The sequence below is a fragment of the Peromyscus californicus genome, unplaced genomic scaffold (genome assembly GCF_007827085.1).
Source record: "Peromyscus californicus insignis strain IS unplaced genomic scaffold, ASM782708v3 Scaffold_21__1_contigs__length_65335640, whole genome shotgun sequence".
Taxonomy (NCBI): domain Eukaryota; kingdom Metazoa; phylum Chordata; class Mammalia; order Rodentia; family Cricetidae; genus Peromyscus; species Peromyscus californicus.
In genome coordinates, this window is record NW_026294514.1 from 20,191,795 (window position 1) to 20,216,257 (window position 24,463).

A 24,463-nucleotide genomic window follows, 5' to 3' on the forward strand; every position below is an offset into this window, starting at 1 on the left:
TTCTTTCTGAGATATATAAAGCCCACCCCCAAACCCGGGAAGATTTTGTTGTCCTCTACAAAACCAAGCACTCGCATCCTCTGAAGACTTTCCTAGCATTCCAGCCTACCCAGGCAATCCCAACGCTTCAGACATTTTTGAGCTGGGTTGGGTATTTATTTTCACATTAAAGGAGTTCTACCAGGATATGTAATGACAGACCAGCAGACCTTTCATAAGTTACTAATTAAATTGACTCTACTAAGATTAACAGAGAAAGGCAGTAGAGAAATGTTTAACTGCAGTGAAGTTTTCTGTCTCACCTCCTCCACCTAGAACGGCTAAAGATATCTTCAAGGGTCTAAAGCGAAACTTAATAAAACTAAAATCAACTCACATGCCAAGAATTAGCTATCTACAAATCGTAAAAGGGAACAAAACCCCCCTTTTACCTATAAAGCCAAGACTCAATAACTTATCTATCACTTTCTCCCCCACCCCCACACTAAATGGAGCTTAATCTGGGGCAGTTATAAGAATCACAAGTTGGATGATTAATTCTTAAATCAAAGTCTGTATATACTATAGCCATATACTGTCTAATGTGTGATTGGCTTTTGTACAATCAGGATTTCCCACATCTTTGGGGGAAAGAAAGCTTTCCAGATAAAAGATTCGCATACTCTTTGAACTGGAAAGTCAGGCAAGGACGGTGATTACTATTTCTTAAAGGAGTTCAAGTCTCCCGAGCTGAAAGTAGAAACTGTAAGTCATCAGTTCCCAGGTTTTCTTGCTACTGACTTAAAGCAATGGACTCTAAGACAGCAGACACCCCAGCTTATGGCACATTATAACCTTACCAAGGTACTGGACCTCTCTTCACTTGGCATGCCTTTCTTAGGACATAAACTGAGCCACACAGACACTGAACCAAGACATGCCTACATTCCCAGCAGCAGTTACAAGAGCTTAAGCAGACAGATATAAACATCCATTATCATTTCGCTCACAAAGCGCTCTTATAAATAGGATGGATGATTGCTGCCAAAACAAAAATGCACAGGAAAAACCCCATGGATGATAACCTCTGGGCTAGCATAATGCAAAACCTCACTTCTATTTCATGACTACACAGGATCTACAAAGGAAGCTCTGCTGTGACCAAGGCCTGCCTGAAGTAGTTCTGAAAGGACACACCGAAGTCTAAGTCAAATGATTTGTTTGGAAAAACAAAAACAAAAACAATTTCATGCTTATGTTCTCTCTCAGAGAGAAAAACACTTGATTGATAGTGAGTTTATTATAAAGTTATAAATTACAGACACCCAGTACGTAAAGCTTCTAAGCTGCGTGATAACTCTAGAATTAGAAAGTTATACTTACGCAGGAACCTCTGTTCTTAACGAAACGGCAATAAAAAGTTCGTGTTCCTCAATAAGGATTAGAAACCCATGGGATACCGCCACTTAGCCTTGTTAGAGTGGGGCATTCAAAGGTATCCGGCTAACAGTGTGAGTAGGCATTTGTTTGATACTTTCTCTAACTATACAAAGATATCCAGGTAAAAAATTAGGAAAAGTTTTTAGATGCCTATAACATTCCTACTCTCAGACTCAGAACTAAAGCAGGTGTTTATGTGTATTTATCAAAAACTTCCTTGGGCAATTTCTATAAACTGAATATACTGTTTTTTTAAAAAAGATTTATTTATTTATTGTGTATACAATGTTCTGGCATGTGTGCCTATATGCCAGAAGAAGGCACCAAATCTCATAGATGGTTGTGAGCCACCATGTGGTTGCTGGGAATTGAACTAGGGACCTCTGGAAAAGCAGTCAGTGCTCTTAACCTCTGAGCCATCTCTCCAGCCCCCCCAAAAATACTATTAAGTAAGAGGAAAAATATTTTCTAAGATGATAAGGAAGAGTGAAGGAGAGGCCAGAGATGATGAGAAGGGGATGGGAACAGTGAAGGGAGACATCTGGAGGAAGACACCATTTAAATTGTAACTGCTACTGTGTCTATCTGAGGAAATTCATATATAACCCACTAAAAAGAAGCATCTCTATTTTTATTTTTCTTTCTTTCTTTTTTTTTTTTTTTTTTCAAGACAGGGTTTCTCTATGTAGCTTTGGAACCTGTCCTGAAACTCTCTTTGTAGACCAGGCTGGCCTTGAACTCACAGATATTGGCCTGCCTCTGCCTCCTGAGTGCTGGGATTAAAGGCATGCTCCATGACCACCCAGCTTATTTTTCTTAAAGACAGAATTCCATTCAGAAAAAAAACTTTTATTTTTCAAGCAAGATTCTTAAGGCATGAAATGTTAATTCTTCTACTATGCAAGTGAATCATTCTGCATTGCTACATTGTTGTTGTTGTTTAAAAAGTAGCTAGGGATGGTGGTCAGTGGCAAATTGCTTGACTAACATGTTCACAGCCCTCAGTTCAACTCCTATGATGGCCAATTCTGATTATCAACTTGATAAAATCTGGGAAGACATAAGCTTCCCGGTGTAACTGTGAGGCGGTTATTTGTATTATGTCAGCCTTGGGGCATGCCCGTGAGATACTGTCTCAACTGGGTAAACTGAGGTGGGAGACTTACTTTAAAGGAAGGTGGTATCATTCCCTGGGCTTGGGTCCTGGACTGCCCACAGAGGAGGCCATCAGCTGAGCAGCAGGATCCTTCATGCCCTGCTTCCTAACCTCAGGTCCAACCTGACCACCCACTCAAGTTCCTGCAGCCAGGACAGCCCCACTCCAACGGGCGATATCCTCAAACTGTGAGCCAAAGTCAACCCTTCTCTCCCTTCAGGTGCTTTTGTTAGGGTATTTTATCACACCAATAAAAAAAGTTAGTAATACAGAGAGAGAGAGAGAGACAGACAGGCAGGCAGATAGATAGATAGATAGATAGAAGGGGAAAATACGAATAAATTAAGGAATGATATTTTTAAGTGGTATATCTTTTAAAGCCAAGCATCATATTTAAAAGTATGCTAGAGTCTTCATTTTCTTTAAAAATAAAATCCTAACGAGAAGCTAATAAAGTAAGGCCACTTCTATTTACATAAATATATTCACAGAAAATACAGACTTTAGATAGACTTGCCCTGTATATTTGCCATATAAGGCAGAGTAAGGAAAATTTCCTTTCTCCATATCCTTAAAAAAGCATCAGCCAGGTGGTGGTGGTGCACACCTTTAATCCCAGTACTCCAGAGGCAGAGGCAGGAGGATTTCTGTGAGTTCAAGTCCAGCCTGGTCTACAGAGCGAGATCCAGGACAGGCAACCAAAACTACAGAGAAACCCTGTCACAAAAAACCAAAACAAACAAAAAGAGCTCATAGTAAGGAAATCGAGAAAGAAAAGGTGTGGGTTTGGGTGGTGGGGAGGATCTGGGAGGAGTTAGGGAAGAGGAAACCTAAATCAGAATATATTGTATGAAAAAAATATTTTTCATTAAAAAAAAATCACATTTTTTTTTTTAAAATAAAGGAAGAAACAAAGGCATCATAGGCTGGATGTGGTGGTGGTGCACACCATTAACACCAGCATTTGAGGCAGAGGCAGGCAGAGCTGTGGGAGTCTGAGGCCAGCCTGGCCAGACAGGGTTATACAATAAGACCCTATCAGAGAGAAAGGCCGGGGGGGGGGGGGGGGGGGGGGAGGAAGGGAGGCAGGGAGGGAAGGAAAGGAGGGAGGGCAGGAAGGAAAGAAGCATTGCAGAACCACCATACTTACTTTGCGATCGGGTACTCCCACATGTACCCCCAGCCTCCATGGAGCTGGACACAGTCATAAGCTACACTGTTCTGTAATTCAGATGCCCTAAACGATCAAAATAACAAGCAGAAAAAAGAGGTAAGAGTTCAGTTGGTAGAGTACTCACAAATCCTTAGGTTCAAACCTTTACCACACAGAACTGGGGTGGTGGTGCATGCCTGTAACCCAACACTCAGGAGATAGAGGCAGGAGGATCAAAAGTTCAAGGCGAGCCTTTGCTACGAAGTGGGTAGAAGGCCGCCCTTGATACATGAAACCTTACCTCTCAAAAAGCTTTCTCACTACTCAACAATTTATAAACTATCTTTTAATATCCAGCACCATTATGTCCATAAGCCTGGTGTGTTCAAGAACAAGGCCATAGCTGTGAAAAATTCTCTTCCCCAAAAATACACACAATTCTTTTTTATACTTTTTCCCATAAGCCAAAAAACTTGTCATAAATGTAAAATATCTCCCCCAGCCCCAAGTGTAAGTTCATGTTAATTTCACATTCCTTTTTAATCTCGTAATCCTATCATTATAAAATCATTACACAAAGTACCATTCTGCATATTTCCCTTGTCTAGTAATGACTGAACTCAACTTGAGTTAATAAATAACAATGGGAATGTTTTCTAGGCTGCTTTTGGGCTAGTGAGATGAAATGATTTTTTTTTCCTCTTCTTTAAAGAAACCAACCCCATTCCAACATCTGATTTAAACCACACTTGCACCTTAAAACACATAAAAATTTTACAGGGGTCTGCTCTCCGGCTCACCTTTAACACCACTGTTAATCATCCTCAATTCAAATGCAAGTTTTTCCAAACTCTACAGGACTTTGGCCAGACAGTCAATACTTCAGCATTTTTTCTTAGATCTGGAAAACACCTCACATTCTATCCAACCTAAACATTTCCCGGATAATACAAAGCTGTCCCTAGAGAATTAAATTTAGCTGGAGTTATTTAATGGAATTCGACACTGCAAGACTCCCAAATTTTATCCTTTTATTCTTTCTGTCTCCCTTTGCTGCCATTCTTGAGGTAATTTGAAATTAAACATAGGACTTGAATGTGAATTACTCACTGATCCTCCTTCAGGCTCTTAATATTTTACTTTTAATAGCAAGTTATGAGTTACATACCAACTTGAGCAATTTTTAGGACATTATAAACAAACCCAATGGGACTTTCCAGATTTTTTTTTTTTAATGCTATTTTTCACTTACAGACGCCTTCCTTGAACACCTTCAAGGTTGAGTTTAAAGGCTGGCAAAATCCCACAGCCGGCTGAACAGACACCACATTTTAATTACAGTAATGTGCATACCAATATTTTGCCATGGAAGCTGTGCCAGAATCCAGACGTTTTGCTTCATGTAACTGCAGGCAGCTGTCCACAAAAGCTCTGGTTACACATATGTGTGTTTTTAACTCTGCTAGTTTATGCTGCACCCGTCTGGAGACGAAAAGGGTTGAAAAGGAGCGTGTTAGAAGTACAGATTGCAACTCCGCACCTCAAATGATTACATAACAATGTAACATTTTAAACAAAACCAAAGGGGAACTGTGGGGGAGTTTCTTCCAATTAAAGCGCATATGTTAACTTAAAATGAAAAAAGAAAAAAACCCTGCACCTTAGCATTTAAAACACTGTAGCAAATGATTCGGAAAATAGGTAAGTGCCTGGCACGTGGTTTTTTAAAGGGAATGAATGGCTTAAAGAACATCATGATTTAATGTGTGAGCACCACCTTGTGGTAGGAGCTGTCACCTGCAGCTGCTAAAACACCCAGTTTCCTCTGGAGGTTCAACAGGATTTACGGTGTATTAATGAACTTAAGGATATGCATTTCCCTGCTGTCGCCTCTTTGGCTTAAAGTGAAATAGTAAAATAACACGCTAGAGGGGCAAGATGGATTTATCTAATCACATACGCATCATCCAATAGTTATTAGGTTAGTAATCACAGTACTAATAATGGGAACTGAACAGGCAGACACCAAACTCCAGGAACCTACAGCCTCTCCCATCCCTCTGAAGCGTCTCCTGTAGCCTCCAACTAGTTCTGAATGGTCCTATTTGCAAGTGTTAATAACTACATATCTACCCTCTCCTGCTGCCCATAGACAGCCAACAGTAAGCTTAGAGATCCTTCTATTTAGACCATTCTCAATCATTAAGTTCTATTTCACTGTGTCTTGGCTCTCACACCCTGAGCTTTGAGTTTACATCTGTTCTCGCTGGCACCAGCTCTTAAACCTCCTTCAGGACACTGGCTTGGACATGGGCAGAGCCTCCAAAAGCACACCCTATTCTAACTGAGGCCCGAGACCCATCTGTGGCCAGCTGCCACTCACTTCCTTGAGGAAGTTACAATTTGATCACGCGGCTGTGGGGTGTATGAGACATCCATTGTGGCCAACGGCAGGCACACCTGTGGAGGCTACGCTGCACACTTAGAAATGAACCTCATACTTCAGGGTCCTAAGGCAGGTTTGAGTTCTCAAAGGAGGTTGTGGGAACAGTCTCTCGGGGGATGTTGGATTTAATGCTGAATTTTCAGGGTGACGACCAGTGCAGTGCCGGGTACAATTTCGGTGTTTTTTCATTCCTGGAAAATCAAAGAATGGGCAGAGAACAATGGTGGGCCCAGGTGAGAGCTGGGTGTGTCAGATGGAGTGGGAGCTTTGAGGGGCAGGTACCTCCCGGGTGTATCAACTCTTGTGTTGATAAAACCAAGTGTCTTCTTGTGGATCTGCCCCCACCCTCTTCTAGAAAGTGTAACTGACATCTAATGATTCCAAAACCAAGCTGTAGCAAGGCCAACAGCACCCCACCTCCACCTGTGAGTTCGGGCCTCCGACGTGGAGCATGCTGGCACGTCCACACTTTTTCTATCTCCTTTTCTAACTCTATATGTGTCCTTTGGCCAAATCTCTACCTTAATCAGCATGGAGTTCCCCCTCCCACCTTACACCTTCAAGTTTACACAGAGAAAGATCTGAAAGCGTGGTCAACTGATTTTCTATAGACATCGAAAAACCCTGCATCCTGAAGTCTAGGTCTACCGCTGGCTTAAATCCCACGACACTATCTAACATTTCCCTTGAGAGAAAAAAAACTCGGATGGGGAGGAAAATCAGACCATTCTCAAGAACAGTTGCCCTTGTATGATGTGACAGATGCGGCTTCATGCACTATTTAGAATAAGAAAAGGTCAAGGTCTCTCTCGCGCTTGTAAGCTATTCTACGCAAATGCCGGGAGCTTCTAGAAGTGGAACTTAAAATTCTTACTGCAGCACACGCACTGGGTCCAGAGGTCTAAAAATAACGAACGCTGCCAAGAGCACATAATTTACTGTCTGGAGATAAAGAGATTAAATATTTACATATTCCTGGCATTGAACTGGGAGCCAGTGAACAGAACTGTCCTTTGTACTACACCAGAGACAGCACCCACGCTTTCTGAAACCACTCTCCATGAATGGCTGCTAACGAGGGTGCTTTTCATGAATGATCGACGTGCTCACAGGAGTATCTCTCTAACGGTTACTGATATTTGCTAACAGTAAAAAGGGCAGCTCAAATTTAGAGAGAAATCTAAGCCATGCACAGTGGCCTGAATCTGAAATTCCAGTACTGAAGAGGCAGAGGTAGGGGGTCAGGAGTTCAAGGCCAGCTTATACTCTATGAGCCCCTGTCTCTGTCTCTCTCTCTCTCACATACACACACACACACACACACACACACATACACACACACACACACACACACACACACACACACACACACACAGAGTGGTGGGGGGAAGGGAGAAAGAGAATAAACAAACTAAAAATGCAATTTAAAAAAATATTAAGCAATAAACGACATCTTGGAACTTTAGGATTTGAAGACACCTTGGAATGGTTAGCAAGGCAAGAAGTAAAACTGTGAGTCATTATTAGCAAGCATTATGAGTTAACTGCTAAAAAAAACACCAAACTCGGTGTGCTACCTAAACTTACTGTTAATTAATGCCATATTTAAGGTCTTAGGAAGTAGATAGTTTGTTTGAAGACATTGAAGAAAAAGACATTTTTTCCTATTCCTATTTCCCATAATAGTTTGTCTTTAAAATCAATAGTACGTAGCCACATAAAAAATGACACAGACCCTAGTTAGAAAAGAATACCATTCCATCTTTGCTTCACTGCCCACAGGTGAAGGAAACAGGGGAAGAAAAGAGGACCTCCATTTTAAACATGGTATGATTAAAATGTAAGTTCTAGCCAGGCATGGTGATACATATCCTTAATCCCAGCACTTGGGACGAAGACGCAGGTGATCTCTCAGAGTTCAGGGATGGCCAGTCTACAAAGCGAATTCCAGCTCAGCCAGGGCTACATAGAGACACCCTGTCTCAAAGACAACACAACAGCACAGAATGTAACTCTGTGGCTGGAGAGAGAGTTCTGCAGTTAAGTGCACTGATTGTTCTTCCAGAGACCCAAGTTCAGTTCCCAGCACCCACATGGTGGCTCACAAACATCTGTAACTCCAGTTCTGTGGGATCTGTTGCCCTCTGTTGACTTCCATGGGCACCAGGCACAGAAAACCACATGGCGCACAGACATACATGCAGACAAACACCTATACACATACACTAATAAAACTTTTAAGAGAATGTAAGTTCTAGACATAGAACATCTGTGTCATTTTAGTTTACTTAACCTCTCTGCCTTAGCTACTTTACTAATAAAGATAATAGTAATAACTATTATACATAGTTATGAACAAAAAGATAAAACTGCATTAAACAGTGTCTAAGAAATGGAAAGCAGTTAATAAATGATATATATTATTGTTATTTTTAACATCATAATTATACTGTTTTATCAGCTGTTTCAGGGTAAATCATGAGCTGTGGTATCACCCCTGGAGTGCACTTGTAACTCCTGCTTCATTATTATGGTAATACTCTAGTCTAAAAAGGAAATGAATTTTGTGTCATGTACCGGGGTGGGCCAAAAAGCCAATATGTACAAGATTCAAGAATTATAAAAAGAAAGGAAATATAACTATGTGAAAGTAGCATTTAGCCAAGTATAATGTGGTATGTACAGGTTATCTACTTCTGTTAATAGTTAGAACCAGAGTGCAGCCAGCTCTAGATTAAAAGATACAGGGATGCATTAGTCATCTGTCTTCTATGCATGCATTTCTAACTTGAACTATGAAAATATTATTCAAAGATACTTACTAAAGAAAATTGAAAGAAATCTCAACATACACTTCCTACGAAAACAATACTACTTTACATAAAAAATATGAAGCTGTAGGGAGCTGGTGAGATGCTCAGTGAGTAAAGAGCTTCCTACGCAAGCATGAGGATCTGAGTTTGGATTCCCAGTAACCTCCATAAAAGCCAGGTGTGGTAGTATGTATGTCCCTATAACCCTCACACAGCGGGATGTAAAGACAGGTGGACTGCCAGGGTTCCTTGGCTAGCCACTCTAGCCAAAATAGTGCCAGATTCAGTAACAGACCTTGTCTCAAAAAATGAGCTGGAAAGCAATAGAGAAAAATACTCAGCCAACCTCTGGCCTCCATACATGTATACACAGGTGTACCCACCTGCACACATTCATGCACATACTCATCACGCACAGCATACACCCACCCATCCTCCACCCATACACACCCACACACAAGTATCTAGATCAGTGGTTCTCCCCTTTCCTCATGTTGCAACCCTTGAACATAGTTCCTCATGTTGTAGTGACCCCTCAACCATAAAATTATTTCATTGCTATTTCATAGCTATACTTTTGCTACTCTTATAAATTGTAATGCAAATATCTGATATATGCTATATCTGGTATTTGATCCCTGTGAATGAGTCCTTTGACCCTTGGGGTTGCGACCCCCAGGTAGAGAACCACTGACTAAAGACTACTATTGTTACCTACTGAAATCTAGTCAATTACTTTCCTTCTGTAGGAAAGTAACAAACGACACATGCTTTGAAAACAGGCACACAACTACTTATCTTCTTGCTACGAAAATGAAGCACAGTCATGCATTGCTTAACAAGGTGAACCACTTTAAGTAACAGGCCATTAAACAATTGCACCATTGTCTGAGCCACAGCGTATCAAAATAAACCTGAATGGTACAGGTCACATGTTTGGCAAAGCATCTTGACAAGCAAGAGACATGTGAGCAAGAGACAAGTGGAGTCTGAGGATTCTGCTGGCATAACATATTATTTTAATGTAAACTTCCTTTAATGAAAGAAGGAATGTAGCCCAAGACAATGACAATGAGTGTAGCATAATACATAAGCAATAAATTTATTATTAAGTATTACATACTGCCTAATTGAAGGAATGCACTATGTGTCTACGTGACCGATAGACTGCTTACACCAGCATCTCCACCATCATGTACTGAGCTACCATGTTGTGAATGTTCCATCACCAGGTCATATTTACAGTCCATCGCTGATGACTACATTGTTATAAAGTACATGACTATATTTTAAATTTTGTGCATTTCTTTCTTGTACGTGTGTATATACGTAGGTATGTCTGTGGGCACAAACACGCCACAGTGCCCGAGTTGAGGTCACAATCGTCAGGAGTCAGTTCGGTCCTTCTACCCCCGTGGGTTCTGGGGCTCACAGTCAGGTCGTCAGGCTTGTTGGCAAGTACGTTTACCCGCTGAGCCATCTCGCCAGCCCCATGACTGCATCTTAAAGGAATCCTTTTCTTTTATGGAACAAGAGTACAGATGAGTTGCTGCTTCCTTTACGGTTAAATGTCTAGTCACATGCTTTGTGGATCATTCAGGAAATCTGGGTAGCGTATTTTAGAGATTTATTTATTTTATTATTCACTTATTTTGTGTGTGTGTGTGTGTGTGTGTGTGTGTGTGTGTGTGTGTGCACATGCCCATGGCAACAATATTCCAAGTATTTTATATATAATGCCCCATCAACTCCTTACAGCAATCACACAAGGCAGGTACTAATTTTATTTGCAAATAGAAGAAAACATATATCTCCACTTGTAAATAAACACAAGTCTTACAAACTTCAAACATTTTTAATAGTAAGACTTTACAGTTTTGTACGTCACATGAATTTTTAAAATCTGCAAACAGGAAAATCTTTCTTTCGGAACACAACTTACCCTGACCGTAGAGATTTCAGGAGCTATGTGAGGATGTCAGCTGCACTTGACTTGACCAGAATGCTACAAGGCTGTTTCTGTGGCGCTATGAAGCTGTTTCCATTTCTACCTTTCCCTTCACAAAGATGCCGCGCAGGGTCTGCCTTTTCTAAGTCACAGTCAAATCTTACAGTCTCCTTGGGACTCGGCCCTCTTCTTACCTTAGCATTCCCACTCAGGATTTCCTTAGGCATCTCGTGCCCGTTCATGCTCCTAACACCACCTTGCATCAATATTGCTCAATTAACCTTTGACCCTGACCCAACTGAGACGACTACCTCGATAAACAGAAGCACAGCTGTGAGGACACACTTACCTGTATGTGTGCAACTGTTTTCCCAAAAGCTTTCCTTTGCTTAACATAGTTCCTGGTTTCTTCAAACATGAACTCACAGGCAGAAATGGCCAAATCTGCAATTAACAGCCTTTCCTAGAGCCCCAAAATTAAGTCGTAAGCATTATTACATAAACGATTTTCATACCATTTCAGTAAGTCCTATAAATAATTTTTTAGAACAAACCACTAAAGATTAAAGTTCTAGCTTACATCTTAGCGCTAAGAAAAGGCTCCCACGGAGGTCTGTAGTCATAACACAGCTAAGAAAAATGCTAAAGGGTCTGATTTTTAACCATACTGTCTTAACCACACAGATGTAGTCAACTCCCACATTGGTTGTTTTCCCTCATTATCTACTACAGAACAACGCATCTGTGGTGCATTGTTCCACAACATCTTCAAGCACGCAGTTCAAATTCTACCAATTAGTGCACACAGAGCTTTAGTCACCGAATCCCACCACGCTGGGGATTTCTGTATTCTCCCTTACTACTGGAGCCACTGGCTTTTGTCAATTTCATGTTTACCTGGAGCCATTGCCACCACCAGGTGAACGCACCTATACTCACATGGAAGCGCCAACCATTAGGCAATTCCGATCCCAAAGCACAGGCTCAAAGACCGCAATGGGACAGAGTTTTCTGTCTAACCCTTTCTCCCCTCTGAGTCACAGTTATTTACAACCTGCCAAACGCTCTTGGTGATGTTTCTTTACAAAGAGCTACAGGTTCTTCACTTAGGAAGAAGCCGGAATCATTCCAAGGAAGAATGACAGAAATAAAGTTCCTATTTTCCTTATTTTTGTTACGTCTTGGTTGGATCCTGCTAAGATCTGTTACTTATCTGACCTGTAACAGTGATCCTTCTTTATATGCAATTTTATACCTAGATGCCTGTTGTGGCGCAAGCTTGGCAGGTGTGGATCTGTAAGGCTCTGTATTCTATTTCTGCTCAGTATCTAACAGGAAGTATCTAACCGGAAGATGGCAACATTAGGCATTTAATACCTGTGGGAGCTCTTGCATGAGGTAGTAGAAGCCTTTATTCTCTTCCCCAAGTAGGGCACTAGCTGGCAATCGGACATCTTCAAAAAATAGTTCTGCCGTGTCCTAAGAAACATAGATCAAGCAGAGAATGAGCACATTGGTTTCCCAGTAACCCAAAAATGTTCACAACTTCCACAGAAGAAGAAACAAAGAACGAACTGGAATGGACTTGGAGATCAAACGTCAAGTTGTGAGCCATAAGCCAGGGCACTTTATCTAATTCCATTGCATTCCACCATGTGTGGCTCTCTCACTGCGATACGCTGCCGCCCAGGCTTTGGCACTGTCCAGTTCTCCAGCGAACACACGTTAAAAAAAACATGTTTTCTGGTAATGTGTACCAAAATACTGTTATTACTTCCTAACCTTTCTCAATTCCACAGATGGTTCATTACAATTACAAACGCTAACTTTCCCGTTTCTAAAGCAGATATTCAGAACTCCCCGGTTGCCATTTCTGAAAACATACCCTGGCAATCAACAGAGGAAGAGGCCGTAGGTAACTCGGCCTCTCTGTTTTCTGACGGAGAGTAAACACAACGCACTGCCAGGATCTGATTCACACCGTGACTCACCTGAGCTTTCATCCCCATTTTGTGTAGCTTCCGGCCCTTGATAAATCCTTTCATTCCATTCTCCACCAAGAAAAGGCTAATACCGTGGGCAGGCGACCGAGCTTCGCGATTGGTGACGGCGACCACGATCACAAGGTCACTTAACCAGCCATTAGTGATGAACACCTGCGAAAATCCAAATGCACTGTGATGCCCTGTGATATTCTGGTCCATGTGCAAGCTAATACTGGTGTGTGTGTGTGTGTGTGTGTGTGTGTGTGTGTGTGTGTGTGTGTGTGTGCAAGGAGACTAACACAGGCAGAGGCTACCCCATCTCTGCACACACAGACAGCCCCGTTTACAATGGATGTTAGTAAACAGCAGGGGGTCACCAGGGCAACACTGAAGTATACACACTTCTTCGCTACTTGTGTGATGAATAATAATAGGAAACTACTAGATTATGTCTCTAAAATAAGACCAAGCTTCCCATTGACTTGGTAAACTCAATTTTAGAAGGGAGCTATAGAGAGGAACAAAGAATTGGCTTTTGAAAAGGTAATTTAAATATATTCTTAAACTGACAGGTTTTTGAAAAGACAGTTTTGGGTATTTGTTTGTTTGTTGTTTTTATAAAGATTGACTACTTTCAAAATGGCCTAAATAAAGAAAGCATTATAGTTAAGCTGTGTGGGAGTGAGGAGGAGGATGACAACGACAAGCTAAACCGGAAATGCGAGCTGATGATGCACGGCCACTAATAACCGACACCTCCTTCTGGACCTTGCCTAGGCCATCTCAACATTCACGGCTTAGTCACCCCTAAGTCACCCACTGAACCTGCAAAACTGTCTCCCCTTCATTTTGATGAGACAGGCTCCCACCAAGCAGCTGGCCCGAACTTGTTATGCAGCCCAGGCTGGCTTAGAGTTTAAAATCTTTCTGCTTCAGCCTCCAGAGTGCCGGGAACAAAGAGAAGAGAGATGGGCACCTCCATGCCCAGCTAAGCCGCATTTCTTGATACGATCTAGACCTGTACGCCTACTACCTGGATTCCACAGAATGACTCAGGACCACAGCACATCCCACATCCTTCCCACCCCACACTCCTCCCCAGTAATGAATATTAACCTACCCTCTACTGCGACACATGCTTTGATAAACTACACTGTCGTCAGCTCCACATTCAACTCGGCGCGATTCGTGCTGGCCCACTTTACTGTTTGAGCCTATTTACTTCTTTTCTACGCCGTTACCTTGTTTCCCCAACCCTCCTCAGTTCGTGCACAAGGTTCTGTGACAGCTCTCGCTACAACTCTATCATCCATCAGGATCTCGGAGGCACCACTGCTCGGAGGCAATCTGATCGCGCCATGTCTACACTCCAACATCCTCGAACAGCTAGGCTTCAAGACAAATTCCCAACCCTTAGAGCAGGTATACAAAACTCCTCACAAACAGATGGTAGTTTAGGCCTCCTTCCTCCTCTCTCGTCGTGTTTTGCCTCCATTTTCTGTCCTTGGCTCAGCTCCATAGAAGCGCTGGTCGTCTCACACATGTTTTAAAGCCTTCCAGACCCAGGTGTCTTTGAGAACTGCATTTCCTCCCCTAGGGAGGCCCTTTCTAATTCTGACAAAGTGAATCCTCCTCATCCAGGTTAGACTAAGGTATGCAGCACATCATCTAAAATTCTTCTGAGTCCTCCACAGTGGGCTAAGTACTCCTAACGCGCCATCAACTTATCAGCATGCCAGGCTTAGATGAGATGTTTTGTTTGTTTTGCTTTGTTTGTAACAGCATCAAAACCTGGGTCTCGCACATAGCAGGCACACTCTCCCCTCACTGAGCCATATCCACAACACCTCGGACTTTGCTTCTTAAAGTATATTTGCATAATGTCAGTGATTCACGACAGTCTATTTAAAAAAAAATTCTAGGGGACAAGATACACTGTCTTCAAATTTTAGAGACTCACGATGCACACTGGCCTGCCTCTCAAAGAATGAGAATTTCTGTACATTTTCCCAAATGTATCTGATATCGCTGCTGCTACTTTCCTGTACAGGAAGTGCTGATGTCAGAGAACAAACCGTTCCTAGGCATTGACAACCTAAGTTAGGGCATCGGATTTCAAGGAGCCTGGCAGTACCACGATATTATTTGATTTTTGTAAAGATAACAGCATTAACTTAAAGCAAATTGAAAACGTTTTCAATGAATAAAGTAAGCACAACACAGTTGCATACGCTTGGAATGCCAGCACTTGGGCAGGTAACACAGGAGGATCGTGAGTTCAAAGCCATCCTGGGCTTTATAGCAAGACCCTGTCTCACACAAACAGACACACAGCCCAAACAACAACGTCTGCCAGCCCCCCCTCACCACCACCAGAGCGATAATATTTAGCATTTGAGAAACCCTGGGCTCAAACCTTTGCACCAAAAAAAGAGCAGCCAAACAAGACAATTCATCCACAAGCAGGCCTTGTATTAAAGACAGACATCTTTCCTGAACATTTAGTCAACTGGAACATTTCTCCTCAGGGATATATTTGCTCTTGAGTCATTGGAACCTGTTTGAGGAGCTCTCCAACTCTATCAGTAAATTGATTCTCAAAAGAACTGGAGGGTTCTTGAAATTCTACCATCTCCACTTTTATCTCTTAAGATCTCTTTAAACTTTCTGATATTTGTTTGAAACCTTTTCTCTCAATCTTTCTTTTTTCCATTTTATTTTATGTGTTTAGGTGTTTTTTTCTGCGTGCCTGTGCACATGCATGCAGTACCCACAGAAGCCAGAAGAGGGCATCAGATTCCCTGGAGGTGGACATAACAGCCAATTATAAGCCACCACGTGGGTGCTGGTAATGGAACCTACGTCCTCCAGAAGAGGGGTCAGTACTCTTAACTGTTGAACTCTCTCTCAAGCTCCCTCTGAATCCTTTTTTACAAAATTTATTTACTTATCTGTTCATATACATACATGTGAAGTTCCTCCCCTATCACTCTCCACCTTGTTCTTTGAAGCAGGGTCTCTCCTTAAACCTGGGGCTTGCATTTTCCCCCTATGCCAGTAGCCAGCAAGCCCCGGTGATCCTCTTGTCTCTGTCCCCTTCAGGGCTGGGGTTAAAGGTGTGCATGGAACCAAACCCGCGTTCACCCAATCTTTCATCAGCATAGAGTTCACCATTGTTTGTACCACTTTGGGGCAACAAACAACTTTATTTTCATTGCCATGGTCATCGTCATCTTTTTTTTGGGGGGGGGGTATTTGTTAAGAGTTATTAGGAAGCTAAAAGCACCTTTGCAGTGTTTGTGGAGGCTCAAGCAGCATGGAACACAGAAGAGGCTAGCTATAGACTCTGCCACATAAAAACTGTAGATTTCTTACTCCCCTGAAAACGCTAAAGCAATTCCTGTGTACGTCCTTAGATTGACCACAGCATCCACTGTGTGCAGTTCTTAGACACTGGGACCCACGGCCTGCTTGCGAAGAGAAGCCCCTTCCACACACCTTGCTTCCATTGAGAATCCAATCACTCCCAGACTTCTTGGCATTTGTTCTTACGCCCTGTAAGTCACTGTAAAGGAAAACAAAGGTCAGTCGGTTGGCAATAACCAAATTATGCCAAAGCTAGTAAGTACGTAAAGTCTCGTTTATGTATTAAAAGTCCTAATATTTGAAATGGTCACAGAATTGCACTAAAAACACATCTGATGTATTTTAAAGATCTTACATAAACGAATATATGAAGATTAAATGAACTAATCAGACTTTGCATGAGTCACAGAAGCCCAACTATGTTTAAGAACTCCAAACTAGACTACGGTGACATTAGGCTTTCTATCTCCCTAAATTATGAATCAACATGTATTTACCTGCCTTTATTTGGTTCTTATTACTATCTTTTCATTAAAAAATGTAGGCATTTAAAAGACAGGGACTGGAGAGATGGCTCAGTAGTTAAGAGCACTTGCTGCTCTTCCAGAGTTCCTGGGTGTAGCTCCCCAGAACCTATATGAGAGCTCACAGCCATCCATAAGTCCAGTTCCAATACCCTCTTCTTACCTCCACCGGCACCTGTCATACAGTCATATACATAAAATAAATCTAAAAAAGTTACACATTTTTCAACTGCCTTCCTCCTAACAAACCAACTCTAAAAGGAGTGCATCTTTCTAGATGTTTCTAACTAAAATATGAAAAGGGGTTGGAGAGATGGCTCAGTGGTGAAGAACACTTACTGTCCTTCCAAAGGACCCAAATTTGGTTCCCAGCATCAACATCAGGTGGCTCAAAACGATCTGTAACTCCAGCTTCCAGGGGACCCAATAACTTCTGACCTCTGTGGGAACCTACATTCACACGTACACACCCACCCACACATATATACACATAATTTTAAAATAATAAAAATATTTAAAAAAACAGTATTCCAAGAAGAAAATTATCCATTTACTTTTGGTCTTTGGAGACAAGATTTGATATGTAGCTCAGGCTGTCCTAGAACTCACTATTAGCCCAGCCTGACCTCAAACAAAGAATCCTCCTGCCTCAGTCTCACTAGTGCTGGGATTTCAAGTGTGTACCATGAGGCCTGGTCTTCAAAAATAATTTATCTCCTGAATGAACATTCTTAAAATATACCCTTCTAGTATTTTTCAATGGATATAAACATACATATGTAATATATGTATTTTTTAAATAAAATTAGAACCATACATGATTTTGATCTTCATTTCTAGTATTTTTCTGTGAGATAATTTTTGTTTGTTTATTTAGTTTTTTGAGACAGGGCCCCTCTATTATGTAGCTCTGGCTGCCCTGGAACTTGCTTATCAACCAGGCTGGCCTTGAACTCACAGAGATTCACCTGCTTCTGGTTTAAAGGCATACACCACACCCAGTATGGTAAGAGAATTTTCATTTACATGCTTTTTTTTTTAAACTACATGCTTTATTTAGTGTCGTGTATGTCTGTGTGTGTGTGCACGCACACTACTACAGCACGCGTGTGGAAGTCAGAGGCCAACTTTTAGGAGTCAGTTCTCTTCCACCATGTGGGTCCTGGGAGGAGACCAAACTTAGGTTATTAGGCTTGGTGGCAGGCATCCCTACCCAGTGAGCCTCTCACCAGCCCAAGCATTAGTTTTTCATTTTCATTAATACTCTACAGTGAATAATAGCACAGTGTATAATGAATCCACATTACATTATTTTATGTGATCCTTGTATTTTTATACTCCAAGGTCCTTTAAAAAAATTACTTTCTACGTTAGGCTAAATAGTACTACTCACCCTCCCAAAGATACCAGGTCCTAAGCTGTGATACCTACAGTTACATCATCTGGAAAAGGGATCTGGCAAGTGTGGCTAACTTAAGGATTTTTGAGGCAGAAAGATTATCATGGATTATCTGGATAAGCTTTAAATATCACAGATATCCTTAGCAGAGGGGCAGAATGGGAGGAGAGGGCAACCCTAGGAAATAAGCCAGTGAACCCTACGAGTCACCAGAAGAGAGGGGCAAGGAGTGAGTTCTTCCCTTTATCCTCTAGGGGGCGTATGGCCCAGCTAATATTCTGATTTGGGTCCAAAGATACGAAATGTCGATTTCTAGCCCCCAGAAATGTGAAAGAAACTCATTTAAAGGCTAAATAATGTTGAATTCTAACGATGTAATTTTCACCATTAGGGTCAGTTCCTAAAATCTGTACATGGGTTGTTAAAATAGTTGTTCCAGAGACTGGAGAGATGACTCAGAGGTTAAGATCACTTGCTCCTCTTGCAGAGGACCTGGGTTCAGTTCCCAGCACCCACAGCAGGCAGTTCACAACAAGTCCAGCTCTAGGGAATCCCATGCCTTCTTCTGGCTTCCATGGGAATCCACACACATACAGCATATATACACAGACACAAACATGTAAAACAAACAGCAAAACCTGGTTGTTCCATGCAGGGACATAAACAGGTTTAAAAAAGGTCATGAAATAGGTTGGTGGCTTGACCTTTACACTTGTCATGTATGAAACGCTGAAAAATGGCTTAAATATATACAACCTAGTAATGACAAGAACTCAGACCCTCATAATATTCTTCCTTGAGTTTCCCTGATTCTAACATTGAGACTTACGAGATTTCCAGAACACGACAGATCGGGTGTCATAATATCCCAAATACAATGGAACCATCAATTTGCTGTATGTACTTCTTTTTAAAAGACCTCCTTTCTCATTTTCTTCTGTCTCCTAACACGGGGACCACAGTAATTCTCTATCTTATATGAATTAGTATCACCGAATGAGAATTAATGTGAGGAATCAGTGTGAGAACACTTACAAAAACCTACACCATCCTGCAAATGTACATAAGTGAATACAACAAAGTCGTCTGTGAACACAGACGGGGAAGGGCTGGCAAAACGGAATGGTTTCCAGCAACTGCAAACATTTAAAAAAATTATGATCATCTTTATTACCGTGTGTGTATGTAAGTGTGTATGCCGGGGCATGCGCACCTTGGGGAGCGCCTTTCCTCCTTCCATCTTTATGCACATGCCACTCAGATTGACAGGCTTGCAACAAGAGCAAGCGCCTTTACCTGCTGAGTCACCTCACTGGTCCAGCAATGGCAACCCTCCTGTGGAGGCCAAATCTTAGAACACCATGTTCAACCCATCCCTGACGTAAGGCAAAACCAACTGTGTCCCATCTTTTCTATTCTCATACAAGTGTCCTTGTTTCTCAACATGTTGACATTCCTCTTAACTCAAAATGTTTCTGCGTTTGCGCTCTCTTCTTTTTAAAATGCACAGGCTGGCCTTGGCAGCCTGTGTCTAAGAGTTTCAAATAAGCGTGCTTAACAGCCCGCTCAACGCATTCCACTTTAAAAAAAAAATCATGCTAAAGACTCACCTCGTATGCTACTACTGTGTTTTCATTACACCACATTGATATCTTCAACACAGCAGATATTGCAACTGCTTTGCCATTATTTATATACAAAAATGCCTTGTTTTCTGACTGTAGTTTCACGTTGTGGATTATGTTGTGTTCACTTTGGTCTTGTATACAGCTCAGAATCACTTTTTTTAAACTGCAACTGTCACCTAGTACCATAGGGACATGGGGAATTGGTCCCAAGACCCCTATTCCCAGATACCAAAACCTACAGATAGCTGCAAAGAACCTATTATACGTATGTGCACATACTTTAAATTTTAATTTCCAGATTATCTATAGAATCCAGGCCAATGTAAGTGCAATGTAAATTACTTGCTATGTTTTCTAGTGAATAATGACAAGAAAAAATGCTTACATGTTCGGTACAGATGAAAATATTTTTTCCAACTATTTTCTATCTGAGATTATATAAATCCATGAATGCAGAACCCATATTTATGGAGAGCTGTGGAGTATACCTAGCAAATGTTTTCTGTTCCGATACAGCTTCTGAGGATTCGAACCCAGCGCCATGTTGACTCACCTTCCGGCACCAGGCTCTGTCATCGCTATGGCACCGATGCACTTGCCCGCCGTCATCTGGGGGATGAAGTGCTCAATCTGCTCTTTTGTGCCATAATTTGCAATATAGGGCATGACAATATCTGAATGAAGGCTGAAACCAGGGCCTGTGCAATTTGAGTATGCTCTTAAAACAAAAAGAGAGGAAAACGGAACCATGAAATAGCTAGTTGGCTGCTTTAAGGCTCTCTAATTTTCAATTTTACTGAATAACGTAAAGTATGAAAGGTCTCACTGGGCTGGGTGGTAACAGCCTGCCTTCCCATAAGCCTACGACCTTCCCAAATGCCACCTCTGTTTTTACTAACCTTTTAATTGTGGCTCTAACATAGTAGTAGTGCTCTAGGAGCCCCTCTATAGGCATTCACTTGATGAACTAAGAGATAAAATACTGACGGCCTGCAATTATATTACCCTGACACTGCAACTGTCTAATTCTGGAGAACAGCTTGGGGATATAGCCTAATGCAACTGCAGTCAATTTATAAACGTTCTACTTTACCGTTTTCCTAGTAAAATTTTTGATTAAGTCCCACTGCTTACAATTGTTTAAAATTACGTTCTTAAATACACGTAAAATATTCTAAATTACTTATGTCACCATAATTTACGGATTGTCCCAGTGTAGTACATTTAGATTGCATCACAGTTTAGGGGGTTGTGGTCAGACCTAACACGGACTTGAGAGCACAGCTTCCTCTTCTCCTAATATGTTCTTACAGGAAATCCCCCCAACAGCAGCCTGGTGGGAGCATGCTCATTCAGCCTTCCTATACTTACATTTAAGTCCCAGACATGTTCATTTTTCTAATTCTTTTTTTTTTTTTTTTTTTTTTTTTTTTGGTTTTTCGAGACAGGGTTTCTCTGTGTAGCTTTGCGCCTTTCCTGGATCTCGCACTGTAGACCAGGCTGGCCTCGAACTCACAGAGATCCGCCTGCCTCTGCCTCCCGAGTGCTGGGATTAAAGGCGTGCGCCACCACCGCCCGGCCATTTTTCTAATTCTTAATGCAACTAATGGTGAATGAATGTGTTACCTTCACAACTACCTTGTTATTATCGGGTATCAGGATTTGACCATTTTCACAAATTTTGCAGGTAGGTAAAATGATAATTCCAGGCTAACATAACTTACGATCATCTGGCAGTGAGGAAGACCTGCTTTCATTAAATAAAATCTAAGTGCACTTCCCTTATGACAAACTGTTGCTTCAAAATCTTCTGCCATTTTAGCTGAAACCTTTATGTATTTTTATAATGTAACTTTTGGCATATTTCAATGAAATATTTTTCCAACCTGCTATAAAAGGGGGGAGATGAAGAATTAAAATATCTTTTTTAACTCTTTTTTTGTTTGTTTGTTTGTTTTTGTTTTTTGAGACAGAGTTTCTCTGTGTAGTCTTAGCTGTGCTGGATCTAGCTAGCTCTGTTTACCAGGCTGGCCTCGAACTCACAGAGATCCGCCTGCCTCTGCCTCCCGAGTGCTGGGATTAAAGGCGTGTGCCACTGTGCCTGGCTATTTTTGTTTTTTTAAGACAGCTTCTTGCTACGGAGCTCCAGCTGGACTCTCAACAACCCTCCTGCTTCTGTCTCCTGCATGCTAGGATTACAGGTAGGTAAGACACCTGGCCAGTCAACAGCATCTAGTTCAACAACGTAAAAGAACTTAAAAGGAATGGAATATCTCTCCACACCCAAGACCGAGTACGCACATGGATCATCTCCCACATTTTACTCTGAATTTTCAGTCTTCCAAGAACTCTAGAAAGTCTTTCCATGATCCCTTCAGGAAGGACAACTTACAAAAACACAAGACTGTACACTTTAAATGTCTCCGTACTTACTGCTCTTCCCAAGTAACTGCTGTGGAAAAGAAGTCTCCACCGATACCGCCGTGTTTCTCGGCGATGTTGACGCCGAGCAGGCCCTGCTTGCCAGCTTTCTCCCAGAGCTCTCTACTCACTTCTCCAGCCTTCTCCCATCTGCGAAACCAAACTTAAAGTCAGACAGACGTCCTGAAGATGATGTGAACGACCTCACTAGGAGCTTGAGGTTTGGGCAGGAACACGTCCTTAATTTGAAGTAACAGGTGACACGGGCCACAGGCCTTTCCATGTGTAGCTGGGTCTTGGGTCATTTCTCTTTTTTCCCTTCCTTATCATTGCCATCCTCTGCCCCCTCTTGATCTACCAACTAGACCTGTAATTCCTAATTTATAATTTCTCAAATTTTCTCAAAAAGCTCTAGGGGACAAGCTTAGTTTTAGCACATAGCCAGGAGATCGCCCTAACAGGACTTGTAGAGATTTTCCACGTATTTCCTTAAAATGCTGAATTTAAACTGGTCATGGTGGTGCACGTCTTTGATCCCAGCACTGTGAATGAGGCCAGCCTGGTCTACATGGGAAGTTCTAGGCCAGCCAGGGCTACACAGACCTCTCTCAAAAGAAAAAAAAAAAAAGCCGGGCGGTGGTGGCACACGCCTTTAATCCCAGCACTCGGGAGGCAGAGCCAGGCGGATCTCTGTGAGTTCGAGGCTAGCCTGGTCTCCAAAGCGAGTTCCAGGAAAGGCGCAAAGCTACAGAGAAACCCTGTCTCGAAAAACCAAAAAAAAAAAAAAAAAAAAAAAAAAAATTCACAGAAGCGGTTTTTAAATAATACTTGAAACTCATTTGCAATGTAGTAAAATCAGTGACTTTTGAAACACAGCAAAATTCTATTTTAATACAAGTGAATTTCTTGTTCAATAATAAAATGATTAATCAAGAGATACCGGTCAGGGGCAGGGGCTGAGACAGCTCAGTGGTTAAGAGTGCAGAACCTGGGTTCAATTCCTAGCACCTACACAGTGGTTCATAACTCTCCTTAACGGAAGTTCCAGAATGCACAGGACACACAGAAATACATTCCAGCAAAACACTCACACACATAAATAAACCTCTAAGACTTTTAAAACACAGTATCCGTGTAAAAATATTTAGAGGTAGCCAATGACCTACCAAGTTGCACTATGCTGATTTTTTTTTTTTAAACATTTGCGTACTTTGGTTCATAACAGAAAAAGAAAGACTATAAAACAGACTAAGGATTCAACAATTAACCATAGGTTTGGGGTTTTTTTATTTTTATTTTATTTTATTTTACTGTTATTCTTAGGTTCCCTTGTAAACCCACAAACTTTTTCGCTCTTGAATGCCACGCTTTATTTAAAAGGCCAAGTGTGGTGGCACAAGCTTGGAGCCCCAGATACTCGGGCACCTGAGGAGACAATACTTGTGTCTGAGAATTTAAGACCTGGGGAACACAGTGATATATGAGGACTCAAAGACTAGAATTAATATTAACAGTAATAATCAAGTATTTACAAAACCTCGAAATCCTACCTCTGATCTTAACAGTGTTATGGTGAAGAACAGTGAACAGACAAAGGAGGCACTTTTTGTGTCACATGCCCAGCATTCCAGAAAAGGGTCCTTTCTGGGCTAACGCTAAAGTGGGGAGGGAGGGCACTTACTCTGTATGGTGAGGAACTACTTCTTCCTGAAAAAACTTCCTTACACTTTCCCGGAAAATGTCGTGCTCTGAGGAAAAGATTCTTCTGATTCCAATATCAGTTAATTTTTTAGCAGAAGAGGTTTCCAGACGTGCCTCTGCTCCAGAATGAGAACAGCTTAAGGAAACAAGCATTCAGAGAATTAAATGAACTGTTACTCCTTATACCCAAACGAATGCCAGTGAACAACATGGAACCCTGAGATAAGCTGCCCATAGGACCTCCTCGCCTCCCAGCTCCTGTCTCAGAACCCTCCCCCGGCCGGCCCTCCTGCCACAGTCGAAAAGAAAATAGCACTTTGTCACAATTCGACTGTCTCCATTCTGAAATCTGCAAGGTGGACCACGCCTAGCTCGAACCACAGATGTGAGCTGAGGTGAGTATACTGTTTCCAAACAGCATATGGACTACACTGCATAAAGGCCAAACAGTACAATACAATAACTGTGGTAAATTTTCACGTCACAAACAACTTTTAAAACAAT

The 24,463-nt window shown here is 41.7% G+C and overlaps 1 protein-coding gene and 1 long non-coding RNA gene across 3 annotated transcripts in view; one reads left to right on the plus strand and one right to left on the minus strand.

The window, feature by feature from the left end:
- Positions 1-20,467, plus strand: part of LOC128117634 (uncharacterized) — a 35,887-nt gene extending 15,420 nt beyond the window's left edge. The window contains exons 1-4 of one of the 2 annotated variants that reach the window (XR_008220855.1): positions 13,322-15,798; positions 16,337-16,503; positions 17,701-17,816; positions 20,354-20,467. This is a non-coding gene — a long non-coding RNA (uncharacterized LOC128117634). Of the gene's footprint in view, positions 1-13,321; positions 15,799-16,336; positions 16,504-17,700; positions 17,817-20,353 lie in introns of those variants that run through there. The other variant, XR_008220856.1, reaches the window with a different exon arrangement.
- Acadl (acyl-CoA dehydrogenase long chain) overlaps positions 1-24,463 on the minus strand; it is a 33,914-nt gene that overhangs the window by 1,857 nt on the left and 7,594 nt on the right. The window contains exons 2-10 of the mRNA XM_052749760.1: positions 23,940-24,095; positions 22,271-22,408; positions 20,391-20,555; positions 16,419-16,485; positions 12,927-13,091; positions 12,313-12,414; positions 11,277-11,398; positions 5,082-5,210; positions 3,726-3,812 (exon numbers count right to left, since the gene is read on the minus strand). Of these exons, the coding sequence (XP_052605720.1) occupies positions 3,726-3,812; positions 5,082-5,210; positions 11,277-11,398; positions 12,313-12,414; positions 12,927-13,091; positions 16,419-16,485; positions 20,391-20,555; positions 22,271-22,408; positions 23,940-24,095 (1,131 nt within the window). The remainder of the gene's footprint in view (positions 1-3,725; positions 3,813-5,081; positions 5,211-11,276; positions 11,399-12,312; positions 12,415-12,926; positions 13,092-16,418; positions 16,486-20,390; positions 20,556-22,270; positions 22,409-23,939; positions 24,096-24,463) is intronic.